Source organism: Schistocerca nitens, chromosome 2, assembly GCF_023898315.1.
Source record: "Schistocerca nitens isolate TAMUIC-IGC-003100 chromosome 2, iqSchNite1.1, whole genome shotgun sequence".
NCBI classification, from domain to species: domain Eukaryota; kingdom Metazoa; phylum Arthropoda; class Insecta; order Orthoptera; family Acrididae; genus Schistocerca; species Schistocerca nitens.
The window spans coordinates 1,086,966,348-1,086,981,105 of record NC_064615.1 but is presented as its reverse complement, the minus strand read 5'-3'; the positions used below and the strand labels follow the sequence as shown (position 1 = coordinate 1,086,981,105).

At 38.7% G+C, this 14,758-nt stretch overlaps 1 protein-coding gene across 1 annotated transcript in view; it reads right to left on the bottom strand.

The window, feature by feature from the left end:
• The window catches only part of LOC126237483 (uncharacterized), a 461,878-nt gene that overhangs the window by 117,587 nt on the left and 329,533 nt on the right, over positions 1–14,758 (bottom strand). Inside the window, exon 18 of the mRNA XM_049947630.1 lies at positions 13,453–13,608. Coding sequence (XP_049803587.1) covers positions 13,453–13,608 — 156 coding nt within the window. The remainder of the gene's footprint in view (positions 1–13,452; positions 13,609–14,758) is intronic.

Sequence of the window (14,758 nt, the reverse complement as noted above, 5' to 3'; positions counted from 1 at the left end):
ACACTTCTCTTGGACAGGAATGCCCTTTGTGCCAGTGCTAGTCTGAGACAGAGAAAGTACATGATGGTATTGAAAGGGTAATACAGTACATAAAAGGAGATGAAAATCATATAGTCATGGGGGACTGTAATGCAGTTGTAAGGGAAGGAGTAGAAGAATATGGGCTTGGGACAAGGAATAAGAGAGGAGAAAGACTAACTGAGTTTTGTGATAAATTTCAGCTAGTAATAGTGAACACTCTGTTCAAGAACCACAAGAGGACGAGGTATACTCAGAAAAGGCCAGGTGATAGGGGGAGGATTTCAGTTAGAGTACATCATGGTCAGGCAGAGATTCCAAAATAAGATACTGAATTTTAAGGCGTACCCAACAGAAGATATATACCGAATTGTAAGGTGTACCCAACAGAAGATATAGACTCAGATCAAAATGTAGTAGTGATGAAGAGTAGGCTGAAGTTTAAGAGACTAGTCAGAAAGAATGAATATGGAAAGAAGTGAGATATTAAAACTAAAATCTAAACTCTGCCCGAACAGGCCATGAAGGCCCAACAGTACCAATTGGCCGCCACGTCATCCTCAGCTACAGGCATCACTGGATGCAGATATGGAGGGGCACTTGGCAGCACACCACACTTACAACTGAATGTCAGTTTACAAGATTGGAGCCGCTACTTCTCAGTCAAGTAGCTCCTCAGTTTGTCTCACAAGGACTAAGTGCACCCCACTTGCCAACAGCGGTTGGCAGACCCGTTGGTCACCCATCCAAATGCTAGCCCAGCCCGACAGCACTTAACTTTGGTGATCTGACGGGAACAGATGTTACCACTGCGGCAAGGCCATTGGCAGTGAGATACAGAAGTACTAAATAATGACAAGATAAACTTGAAGTTGTTCTCTAAGGCTATAGATACGGCAACAAGGAACAGCTCAGTAGGCAGCACAGTTGAATAGGAATGGACATCTCTAAAAAGGGCAACTACAGAAATTGGAAAAAAATGTAGCCACAAAGAAGGTAACGGCAAAAAAACAATGGGTAACAGAAGAAATACTTCAACTGATTGATGCAAGAAGGAAATACAAAAAAGTTCATGGAAATTCAGGAATACAGCAATACAAGTCTCCGAGGAATGAAGTAAACAGGCAATGCAGGGAAGCTAAGACAAAATGGCCGCATGAAAAATAAGAAGACATCGGAAAAAAAAAGATTGTCGGAAGGACTGACTCAGCATACAGGAAAGTAAAACAACCTTCGGTGAAATTAAAAGCAAGGATGCTAACATTAAGAGTGCAATGGGAATTCCACTGTTAAATGCAGAGGAAAGAGCAGATAGATATAAAGAGTTCATTGAAGGACCCTATGAGGGGGAAGATTTGTCTGATGTGATAGAAGAAGAAACAGGAGTTGATTTAGAAGAGATAGAGAATCCAGTATTAGAATCAGAGTTTAAGAAAGCTTTGGAGGACGTATGATCAAATAAGGCACAAGAGATAGATAACATCCCATCATAATTTCACCATTGGGGGAAGTGGCAGCAAAACAACCATTCACATTGGTATGTAGAATGTAAGTGTCTGGTGACTTTTCACAAAAATATCATCCACACAATTCTGAAGACTGAAAGAGCTGACATGTGCAAGAATTATCACGCAGTCAGCTTAACAGCTCATTAATCCAAGTTGCTGACAAGAATAATACACAAAAGAATGGAAAAGAAAACTGAGGATGTATTAGATGACAATCATTTTGACTTCAGGAAAGGTAAAAGTACCAGCAAGGCAATTCTGACATTGCGGTTGATAATGGAAGCAAAACTAAAGAAAAATCAAGAAACATTCATAGGATTTGTAGATCTGAAAAAAGTGTTCGAAAATGTAAAATGGTGCAAGGCGTTCGTAATTCTGAGATAAACAGGGATAAGCTATAGGGTGAGATGGGTAATTCACAATATGTACAAGAGCCAAGAGAGAATAATGAGAGTTGGCAACCAAGAACGAAGTGCTCTGACTAAAAAGGATGTAAGACAGAGATACAGTCTTTCACTCCTACTGTTCAACCTGTATATTGAAGAAGCAATGGTGGAAATAAAATAAAGAAAGGTTCAGGAGTGGTATTAAAATTCAAGCTCAAAGGATATCAGTGATATGATTCGCTGTTAACATTGCCATCCTGAGTAGAAGTGAAGAAGAATTACATGATCTGCTGAATGGAATTAAGAGTCTGTAATACAGAACATGGATTGAGAGTAAATTGAAGAAAGATGGAAGTGTTGAAAAGTCACAGAAATGAGAACAATGAGAAACTTAAAATTAGGGTTTATGGTCACGAAGTAGATGAAGTTTAGTAGTACTACCTAAGCAGCACAATAACCAGTGATGAACAGAGCAAGGAGAACATCAAAAGCACAATATCATTGGCAAAACGGGCATTCCTGGCAAAGAGAAGTCCACTAGTATCTAACACAGACCTTAATTTGAGGAAGGAATTTCTGAGAATGTATGTTTGGAGCACAGCATGGACTGTGGACTGTGGAAAACCAGAACAGAAGAGAACCAAAGCATTTGAGATGTGGTGTTACAGATGGATGCTGAAAATTGGGTGGTCTGGTAAGATAAGGTATGAAGAGGTTCTATTCAGAATCATAGAGGAAAGGAATATGTGGAAAACAATAGACAGAAAGAAGGGAATGACTACACAGTACTAGAGGGACTTATAGAGGGCAAAAATTGTAGAGGAAGGCAGAGATTGGAATACATCCAGCAAATAATTGAGGAAATAGGTTGCAAGTGCTACTCTGAGATGAAGAGGTCGGCATAGGAGAGGAATTCATGGCGGGCCGCATCAAACCAGTCAGAAAACTGATGACTCAAAAAAAAAAAAAAAAAAAAAAAAAAAAAAAAAAAAAAAAAAAAAAAAAAAAAAAAAGTCTACTTTTGATATCCTCCTTGCTCCACCTATCACTGGTTATTTTGCTGCCTAGGTGGCAGAATTCCTTAACTTTGCCTAATTCATGACCATCAATCCTAATGTTGAGTTTCTTGCTGTTCTCATTCCTGCTACTTCTTATTACTTTCATCTTTCTTCGATTTACTTTCAATCCATATTCCGTACTCATGAGACTGTTCATTCCTTTCAGCAGATCCCATAAGACTTCTTCACTTTCACTCAGGACAACAATGACATCATTGAATCTTATCATCAACAGATCTTATCATTGATGTCCTTTCATCTTGAATTTTAATTCCACTCTCAAAACTTTCTTTTATTTTGTCACTGCTTCTTCCGTGCATAGACTGAACAGTAGGGGCAAAAGACTACATCCTTGTCTTATACTATTCTGTCCGGCTCTTCTACAAATTACCCAGCCCTCCCTATAACTTATTCCTATTTTTCTCAGAATTTCAAACACCTTGCACCATTTGACGTTGTTGAATGCTTTTTCCAGACTGACAAGTCCTATGAACATGTCATGATTTTTCTTTAGTCTTGCTTCCATTATGAATCACAACATGAGAACTACCTCTCTGGTGCCTTTACCTTTCCTACAGCCAAACTGATCGCCATCTAACACCTCCTCAACTTTCTTCTCCATTCTTCTGTATATTAGTCTGGTCAACAACTTGGATGCATGAGCTGTTAAGATGACTGCGCAATACTTCTTGCACTTGTCAGCACTTGCAGTCTTCGGAATTGTGTGGACAATGTTTTCCTGAAGTCTGATTGTATATCAGCAGTCTCATACATTCTACATACCTACTTGAACAGTTGTTTTGTTGCCAATTCCCCCAATGGCTTCAGAAATTCTGAAGCAATGTCATCTATGTCTTCTGCCTTATTTGATCCTAAGTCTTCCAAAGACCTTTTAATTTCTAGTTCCAATACTGAATCCCTTATCTCTTCTATATTGAATGCTGTTTCTTCTTCTATCATGTCGTCAGACAATTCTTCCCCCTCATAGAGGCCTTCAATGTATTCTTTTCACCTATCTACTCTCTCCTCTGCATTTAACATTGCACTCTTAATGTTACCATCCTTGTTTTTAATTTCACTGAAGGCTATTTTGACTTTCTTATCTGCTGAGTCAGTACTTACGACAATCATTTCTTTCACGATTTCTTCACATTTTTCATGCAGCCATTTTGCCTTAGCATCCCAGCACTTCTGATTTATTTCATTTCCGAGTAGCTTGTACTTCTGTATTTCTGAATTTCCTGAACATTTTTGCACTTCCTTCTTGCATTGATCAACTGAAGTATTTCTTCTGTTATCCATGGTTTCTTCACAATTGTCTACCTTGTACCTATTCATAAAAAATCTCTCTCCCATTACACCATTTTCTGCTGCTGTTTATATTACCATATACTCATCTGGGGGGGGGGGGGGGCATACTGGGGGTCTTGCTCTGGGAAATTTTCTAAATTTTAGATGAAAAATAGTGAGTTTAAAAGTTGTTTTAAGCATTTTAGAGTCATACGGTCAACATTTGAACCCCAAACACTGGACTCTCGATAACTCGACACTCCGGGAAACTCGACAAGCCTGACACATTTTTTGGCTTTGGAAAAAGAAACAAAACATAAACACACACTCGGTGTCTTCATAAAAATCTAATTTAATTTACAGTAATAATCATGCTTATAGACTATTACAGAGCAGTGAATATATAGCTCTGAAACAACTGAACTTATATTTAAATAAATCCTAAACTATCACTAAAAGATTAAAACATAAAATATTGCTGTCGCACAGTAATAGCACTTTGATTAATAAGTGAAATAGCTAAGTTAAGTTTACTCTGAATAAGGCTCAGGGTTAATTAAATAAAAACAATATCACAAAGTTAATGCTTTAATACATTTAATAAAGTTAATACATGTTGTGTACATAGTTCCACGTAGTCAGCGCATACACAACTTTCCCAATAGAGCACGCCCTGCTAAGCACAACAGCGCAGGCACAGCGCTCGTCCATCTCTGCACTACGAGATGGCGCTGTCTTAGAGACAGACCAAATTCTGCCTCTGCCGATCCGCGTATTAATATGTAACGCAGCCAATGAGATTGCTGCTAACGTAGAACCTTTTCTCCTCGCGGATCACACTCGCGCAGTGATACCTGAACGCTCGAGGCATTATAACAAGTGTACAGACCTCCGATTAGTCAGTCTGCATTAGTCTGTAGTCAAGTTTCAGTCTGCGCCTAATAAGATAACCATATTCCTGTACATAGCCATGAAGAGAAATGTATAGACACTTTGTCAAGTATCAGAGATATGTGAGAATAAGATTAATGTACCAAGACCAAAGGAACTTCAGATTGTCAATTGTAAACAGCATCCAGAATCAAGTTACGTAATGTCTATGATTTTTATTATTTTAATAAATGTGTGTGAAAATTAATCAAGTACTGTTTAAAGTTGGTCACCGTCAATCTGCTACTCTAAGCGTGCAAGTGGCATTTCTATCATCTGACCTAACAGCAGAAGATAAACACACCACGATAAGACCACGAGACATATTGATGACAGTCGCCTACTTCGTTAGAGCGACAAGTCAAATAATCTGATGGTGTGTGTACCGAAGGTCTTACAGTATGCACACCACAATACAGTATGCCAAATACTTTCAGTCAAAAAGTATGTAAATAGTGAGTTTTAATTGGGCCTTACACCCTAAAAATATTTAAGTATTTGAAAATAACTAATACAGTAATATAGTAATGTAGTAATACAGTACTAAACTAGTATTAATATTTCGAAACTGAAAATTTAACATTCTGTATGTATTTAATTCACTATTTGATAAAGATTTTTAATATTGCTCTAAATGCCATTATTAGGGCTAGAGTGTCTTTAGAAAGGTGCAAATTTTGACCATCTGACTGGATTACTGAATATGAAGTTGTCAATGACTGGTCAGATATCCAATTCATCCAAAACATCTTGGTGGTCATGAAGAACAGTCAAGTTGTTCAATCGCTTCTGTCCCATTGTTGATCGGAGATATGACTTCAGACATGTAACGGCGCTAGATGACCATTCTGCTGTTGCTGTCGTGAGTGGAACTACTTGGAGAAGCTTAATGCACTTCACTACTTCACGTAACTTTTCTCCAATTGCAGGCTCTTGTGCATGTTTTTTTAAGACCAGTTGTATTTTATTAGCAATATTGGCTAACATATTCAAGTGTAAGCGCAGTCTCTCAATGTCTAAGTCATTTTTGAAAAACTCAGTTGATTTTTCCAAATTTGTTTCACCTCTGTGTACTAAAAGCAAGCACTCTCGTTCAACTGCAATGACCTATGTGAGTCCAGTTGAAGGAAAACGCTCAGTAATGCAAGATTGCACCATTCCACAAACTTCAATGTAAATAGCTTTGTAGTATTCCTTTGGGGTTTTGAAAGTGTGCAGTGAGCTGGCTTCATTGTTTCCATACTTCTTTGGTATACTTCAATTCCGAGGAAGAGAAAGAATCATGAACTTGTGAAAGTTTTTATTTTAAATACAATTCCCAAAAGTGTTCAAAACTATCAGGCCTTCCATTCAATATACAAATCAAGCCCTCATATATTTGTTCCAGATCAGCAACACTTCGATGAGAGCATTGAATTTTTTCATTGACACCCTCTACTGGGTTCATTGCATGGCAATAAGGACATAAAAAGAAATAAATCCTGAATTGTAACATTGACTAAAGGTAGCCAGCACACTTGTAACCTGCCTCTGTTTTGTCCTCTGCAGAAAATGTTTCAAAAAACTCAAGTTCTTCAATATTCTCAAGATACTAGAAGCTCACATAGTCGATAGAGTTGGGCAAAGGGGCTGTAGACCAGCTTGGTTGTTGGCGCTATCATAGCATATGCTTCTGAAAAGTCCTGTGCTTTTGTTGGATTCCCTCACGGTGTTTATTAAGTCCTTGGCTAAATCTATAATATCCCTCATATACGTAAGATGGCGGAGACTGTCTACAAATGCCAAGTCTAAACTGTGAGCAGTGCAGTGCACATAATGTGCTTTTGGTTGTATATCCAAAACTAACTTTTTTAGTCCTTTTAACTTACCTCTCATATTTGAGGCAACATCATAGTACTGTCCTCTTAAGTTATCCACTGACAAATCAAACAAACAAGAGTTTGTGATTCAGTGTTGCGGGGTCTCATATAAGCCAATAAAGTCTTTGTTGATCATTAAGGAATCATCGACAGTTCGAATACAAAGTGACACTTGTTCGTGAATCAAAGAATCACTTGTTTCATCAGCCATAATGGAAAAATGTTCAGTCTTCTTGATTGAAGCCAATACCTTTCTCAACAAAGAATTTCCTAATAGATCAATGATCTCGTTTTGAATATCGTGGGATGTCCACTTATACCCTGAATGCCCTAACCAATCTTTAAACTACGGTACATCATTCGGAGCTCCAACAATTGAAAAAAAATTTGAGTTTACATCTTCATGCCCTCTAATTGCTAGTTCTTGTCGGCATAGAAATTGCAAAGTAGTAAAAACTGGACCGATGACCGTAGCAGTCTGGTCCCTTTGATCCCCCAAACCAACCAAAGTAAAAATTGTCTCAAGACCTAAACGGCCTTTCTTCATATCACTACCTAACTGTTCATTCAATTGTGAGGCCACACTTTGGTTAGTGACAGAATTTAGTTTCAGAACACCTTCTTTATGCGTAAACGTATTTTCATGAAGATGGAATTTTTCTCAAGCCTTTTTCCAGTTAGAAAACCCTACAGAAGTAAATGCATTTATTTTTTTTGAAGAAAACTGTAATAGATATTTTGCATTTGCCTCTTTGCAGGTTTTGCAAAAAACTTCTTCGGTAGATGCTTCATACTCTAGCCATGTATATTTGAGCAACCAAGACTTCTGAAATGATCTTCCCTTACCGGATTGTCCTGGTTTTGGCTGTGTATGACTCTCGCCCAAAGATGACAAGGCAATTGATGACACAATAATTGTTGGAGGTTGACTTGCAGTATCATCAACTTCCAAGCGTGCCTTTTTGGTAACAGATCTATCCATTGCAAACTTAATTCACACTACACTAAGCGACTAAAGCAAATGAATAAAATATAGTCATATAAAATAGTCCACTAGACACTAAAGTTGGAACACTAAACACATCTGCAGCATGCACTGAATGAAACTATCTGCACTGAATGACTGCAACAGCAGGGTGGGCTTTATATAACCAAGTTTCGAAGCGTCAAGACAACATGAGGCGGAGGGTTTCGGGTTCCAGGTGCTTCTGCTCCATTCCTTTTGACGTTGCTGCACCCTCAGTGTTGACCTGCTGGCACCAGACTTTACCCGAAGGCTCGTGCACCAGGAACAATTCTAAGTGTGCCCGCAGCATTGTAACACTAATATGATTCACACCACTCATTTTCAGTTAACCTGCTTACTACCATAATAATTATTTGTTTTAACCCATTACTGAAAGTATTTTAAAAGGTAACTATCGTCAAACAAGGAAAATAAAAACTTCCAACATAATTTCGTGATTTTACAAAGCAAAATATAACAAATAATTTTCTCAAATTTATTGGGGGGACGGGGAAGGGGGGGTGGCTTGGGCCCTCTCAGGCCCCATGGAGTTGGCGCCTGTGCTCATCTGACCAGAAATCATTGTCTGCTTACCATTTCACTTCACAGACCCCCACTATATCTACATTGAGCCTTAGCATTTCCCTTTTCATGGTTTCTAACTTCCCTACCACTTTCAAACTCCTAGCATTCTATGTTACGACTCACAGAATGTTATTGGTTATTTAATCTTCATCTCATGGTCACTCCCCCCCCCCTCCCTTTCACAGTCCTGTTCCAGAGATTGAAATGGGGGACTATTCCGGAATCTTTTGCCAATGGAGAGATCATCATCACACTTTTTTCAATTACAGGCAAAATGTCCTGTGGATACACATTATTATGCATCCTTAATGCAGTGGTTTCCCTTGCCTTCTGCATCCTCATGCTGCTTATCGTTGTTGGTACTTCCACATTTAGGGAGCAGTTTCCAACCCCAAGGGCACAGAGTGCCCTGTACCTTTGTCCACTCCTCCGTTCTCCTTGGCAAGTCTTCGGCTGCCATTGCTGATGATTTCTATTCAAAATGTAAAAAGTGGTGGAGTTTGAACATGAGATTCAGGACATTTTGATTACTAATAGAAGACATTGCTCTCGACCAGACACCTGTCCATAAAAATCATGGTTAGAGTGCATATATGAAGAATTCAGCTCAGGGGACGTATTAAGTGAATGGACTCAAACAGCCCAACGCATCAGATTCACACATCCTTGAAATGTCAAATTACTAGGCCCAATTTGTAAGGACAACTGGAAAAAAACCTTAAAGGATTGTTGTTGTTGACTTCAATACACCTACAGGTCTGATGCAGCTCTCAGCACTAGTGTATCCTGTGCAAGCTTCTTCATTTCTGTATAACTACTGGAACCTCCATACATCTGAAGCTGCTCACCACACACACACACTTCTCTCCATTAATTCACTGGGTCACCAAATTTACAATACAGGGAGTCAACCATAAAAATCATGCAGATATGGGGTTTTGAGGAATAAAAGAAAGGGACCAAAGCTAGACATGGAAATGAGCATTTCGCATCATGGGCTGGGATGCCCCTTGCGGAGCAGCTCTGGCCGTCTTGGTGCGGGTCTTATTACTTGTGACGCCATATTGGGCGACATGCAAGCCGGATGGGGATGAAATGATTATGAAGACAACACAACACCCAGTCTTTGAGTGGAGAAAATCTCTGACCCAGCCAGGAACGAACGCAGGTCTGTAGGATGGCAATCCGTCACACTGACCACTCAGCTATCACAGCGGACTAAGCTAGACATGGTCAGAGGAAACAAAACATGCTCACTGACTGTACCTGAAAAAAATTAGTGCTAAACAGAAGGCCAATAACTGTTAATTTTATTATAATATTCTTGTTGGCTCCGTTGCTAGATTGTACTATCATCTTGACACAAAATTTCAGGGATCCATCTAGCCACCAACTTCGGGGCAGGATGCTGTTTGTTAAATCTTGCAGAAGCTGATACATACAGAGAACAGCAGCTCTTTTCAGAATGAAACTTTCGGTCAGCAGTGAAGTGTGCGCTGATATGAAGCTTCCTGGCAGATTAAAACTGTGTGCCACACCAAGACTCGAACTTTGGACCTTTGCCTTTCATGGGCAAGTTTCATATCAGTGCACACTCCACTGCAAAGTGAAAGTTTCATTCTGGAAACATCCCCAAGACTATGGCTAAGCCATGCCTCTGCAATATCCTTTCTTTCTGGAGTGCCAGCTCTGCAAGGTTCACAGAAGAGTTTCCACGTAGTCTGGAAGCTGGAGACAAGATACTGGCGGAATTAAATTACAGTTGTGGGAACAGGTCTCACGTCGTGCTTGGGTAGCTCAGATGGTGGAGCACATGCCTGCAAAAGGCAAAGGTCCTGAGTTTGAGTCTCAGCCCGGCACACAGTTTTAATCTGCCAGGAAGTTTCATATCAGCGCACACTCTGCTGCAGAGTGAAAGTTTCATTCTGGAAACATCCCCCAGGCTGTGGCTAAGCCATGTTTCTGCAATTTCTTCCAGGAGTGCTAGTTCTGCAAGGTTTGAAGAAGAGCTTGTGTGAAGTTTGGAAAGTAGGAGATGAGGTACTGCTGGAATTAAAGCTGTGAGGATGGGTCGTGAGTCGTGCTTGGGTAGCTCAGCTTGGGTAGCTTGCCCGCAAAAGGCAAAGGTCCTGAGTTCGAGTCTTCGTCTGGCACACAGTTTTAATCTGCCAGGAAGTTTCAGCAGCTCTTTTATATGCCACTGAGAAGCAACAGTGTCTGCACAAAAATTTGTTTCTGGTGTCCCAGAATGCAAAGTAAAGTTACAGTATCCCAAAGGTGAAACCTGGCAAAAACAATCAATAATCACTGTACAGAACATACTTTTTCAGGCCGAGTTATAGATCATTGCTTTTTAATATCAGGTAACACAAGACTCCATGTTTTACTTAAAGGATAGCTCTTGTCTCTATTTATAATCTTATTTGCCAGTCTAATTTCAATCGATTCCTATAAGACACAGTTCCAATAGTGAGAGGCAGTTGAACTATCTTTTGCATCATACATCATTATCAGTTACTATGCCAGGAAAGTTTCTGTAGACACATCAAGTGTTGATTTCGTGTGGTCCTAAGTGAAACATTTCCACAAGAAGAAGCAAATGAAGAAAGAGAAATGTATCTTTGTGGTAATTTATCTGCCTAGGGGAAAACACATACTATTAAAATGCTGAATGAATTACGGCTCTGTGAGTCTGTCATCTTAACACAGAGTGTCAAACATTGGAACACTTCACTGAATGATTCTCGTAAAAATTTTTCGTGAGGGAAATAATTAATCTAACACAGTTTTCTTTGATGCTACTTCTTATTTACGCCAGTTACATAAAAAAATATCTATAAATTTTGACATCACACAAAATTCCCTGGACTATATTTCTAATTTCACCCAAAAAATATATACAATCAGTTGTCAAAATAAGAAGATGCTTTATGAAATGACACCATGAGATGGCATCCACACTGCAAAGGTTTTCACACAAAACCTGAGTAATATTTCATAATCACCTAATTTAGAAGGAATTCTTATGCTCCAAAACATTTTATTGGAATCTAGCATTTACCCTGTGTCACTCATACTTCAGTCACCAATAACAGTATACTGCTGGACTACCATAAAGGATGTTTGTGGCCAGGCACATCAAATATAAACAAAGTACAACAGGAATGATCAGAGGTGTCTCTATCTTACAGTAAATTGTCACAAAATGACCAAGACTCAAAATCAGCAAATAATCAAAGAAGTATGCTCACTGATTCTCAGCAAGATGTTTAGGCGTTTCAGCACTGACAGCTGGTGATCATATGCTAATGTGCTACAGCACACTGTAAATATCACACTAAAATTATACCATTTCTCTTCTGAAGCAGGCGGGAACTTGCACTAAAATTACGCCTCTTTATTTATTTATTTTTTTTTTTAAAGTGCTCTCAGTGTGATAACCAGAAACCGGTGTCAAGTGCTGAAATTGCAATCAGCCACTCCACAATCAATGCAGAGAAGGGCTGCATGCATGCTCTGATGTGACTTCATCCTTGCCAGCACTGAGGATGCTATGTTGCTCACAGCACTAGGTCAGTACTTTTCTTTGAACACTGCCTGTAAAGCATTGTGCACATGTAGAATATGAGGGATTTTAGAGCAGCCCTTATCATAACGACAACATGGATGAGTGATTTAGTGAACAGACTGGCAATTTGTCAACTCGGACTCAAATCCCACTGCTACCAACATACATCGTTTTTTATTTTTTTTTTTTAAATTCATATTTTTATTTTTATTTCATATTATTCCTCTCAATGTACTAAGAGACAGCATTCTGACAACTATGAAATACTTATCATCTGATTTTAAGAAAATTATTACGTGAAAAAAATTGATTTTTGTACATCTTACAGTTTGATATCTTCACTCGATAAAGGACTGAGTTTCTTTTCATTATTGATCATAGTTACTGTGTTACATCAAATTAAGTAAAGCATAGTATGAAGTTTTTGAGTTTGCAGAGGTAAAAATGCATTATGTAAAGTTTGTGTATGGTTGATATTAGCCCATACATTTCTGTGTATGAAATGTAGATAAACTATCAAAACTTTATTTAAAATTGAGAGCAGAATGGTATATCATTTCACTTTCCAGTTATTGATTTTTATATCCGTCGAATGGTCACACATGACATGCCCATTTCTGTCTCTGTGCATTGAGAATCATGTTGTCAAAACGATCATTGTATTTCACAAATGGTTCAAGATATCAAAATAAAAAATACAAAAACCCCTTTATCATCATTAACATCCTCTTTTCTCAACAAATGGATGCCTTCTCTTTTCCATCTGATCTTTTACATATTCTTTCATGAAGTCAATTTAGCAGTACGAAGTAGAATACTTAATTCTGATACAACATTTTTTTTTTACGGAATTGTTCATAGGTATAAGCAACAAAACAGTGTATCTCTAAAAATGAGAAACTAAATTAAAAGCCATTTATCAGCCATTCCCTCAACTGATTTTGTGAATCAGTGAAGTTTAGTAGTCAAATCCTTACTATCACTATGGGAAATGATGTTCATTGTGAGATACTCTCCATCACATGGTATCATGATCCAGATAGTAATGTGACCACTGGGAGGTCCAAATATTTTGATATTTTGCTTCAGTTTAAATAAGAAGTATAAAAATCAAATGATAAACTTGCACTGTTGGTATTAACAGCAAAGATACCAGGATTAAATGCAGTCTACAATCAGATGAACAACTGGCAAATTGAGTAATTTTGTAATTATTAATGGAAATGCAGCAAAATTTTACATACCTTTGTAAAATTAGTCTTTAACTTCTCCAGTTCTTCAGTCTTTGCCTTCACCTCTTTCCTGAGTTTTGAAACTTCTGGACTAACAGTTTTCTTTTTTGGTTCTGCGGTCTTTTTCTCATCTTCCTGCTCATCAATCTTTGTTTGGAGTTCTTTAACCTATGGAATAAGTGGAATTAGAGAGTGCCTTGTAAATTTACAGTACTTTTAAGACAAACCTTCAGATATTTCTACTGAATGTCAAGACCTCACTACATGTTCTTTTCTCTTCTCTCTCTCTGCCTCCCCCCCCCCCCCCTCCCTCCTCCCCCGGTCAATCTCTCTTGCGCATTACACCATCCATACTTTTCTCTGTACATGGTACACGACTGCACAAGTTTGGCAGTCAACAGTTTTGGCACTATAAGTTGGGTAAGCAATTCAATGCATCAGATGGGAAAATTTGCTTTTCAATTGTCCTGAGGCCAAAAACCACATGAAAAGCAAAATGTCATCTGTTTCTAATTGTCATGAGATTGGTGCAAGACATGTTCAATATGCTGTCCACCATTTTCTGTCACAATTTGAAATCGAGAAATAGCATGTTCCACAACAGATCAGAGAGAGTCAGGTGTCACGTTCAAATGTGTTGCACAACGCATACCTTCAGTCCAGTTACAATCATAATTGGAGCAATGAACACAACTTCTTTCAGATAATTTCATAACCAGAAGTCACACAGATTAAGATCAGGTGATCTGGATGGCCAGGCTGTAGGGAAATAGCAGATGATGATGATCTTAGCATTTCTGAAATGCCTCTGCAGCAGCAGCTTCACTGACTGTGCAGTGTGTGGTGTAGTGCCACCTAGTATAAAAACGATACTACCCACACATCTATACCACTGAAGGGTTGGAATGACATTGGTGTGTAAAAGACTCTCCTAGTATTTACCAGTGACGGTACAAATGACAGGATCTGTAGGACTCATCTCCTCCAAAAAATACTGTCCTATGATAAACAATGCCGTCAACTTGCCAACTTGCACCTCCCAGTCACCTTTGCAGAATGAAGTGGTACTGGATGATGTGTGTGTAGATTTTCCATTGTCCATATTCTGCAATTCTACATTTTGACATGACCTTTGAGATGGAAATGCGCTTTGTCTGTTCCATGGCCATCCATCGCCCACTTCCATAAGAGTAAGAAATTCCAGAGTGAATGTTTGTATTGTTTGAAATTCAGCAGGAAGCAACTCCTGAGCACAGGTGGACTTTTGTGGATAGCCTTACAGGATGTTTTATAGAATTTCATGCACTGTGCTCACTGG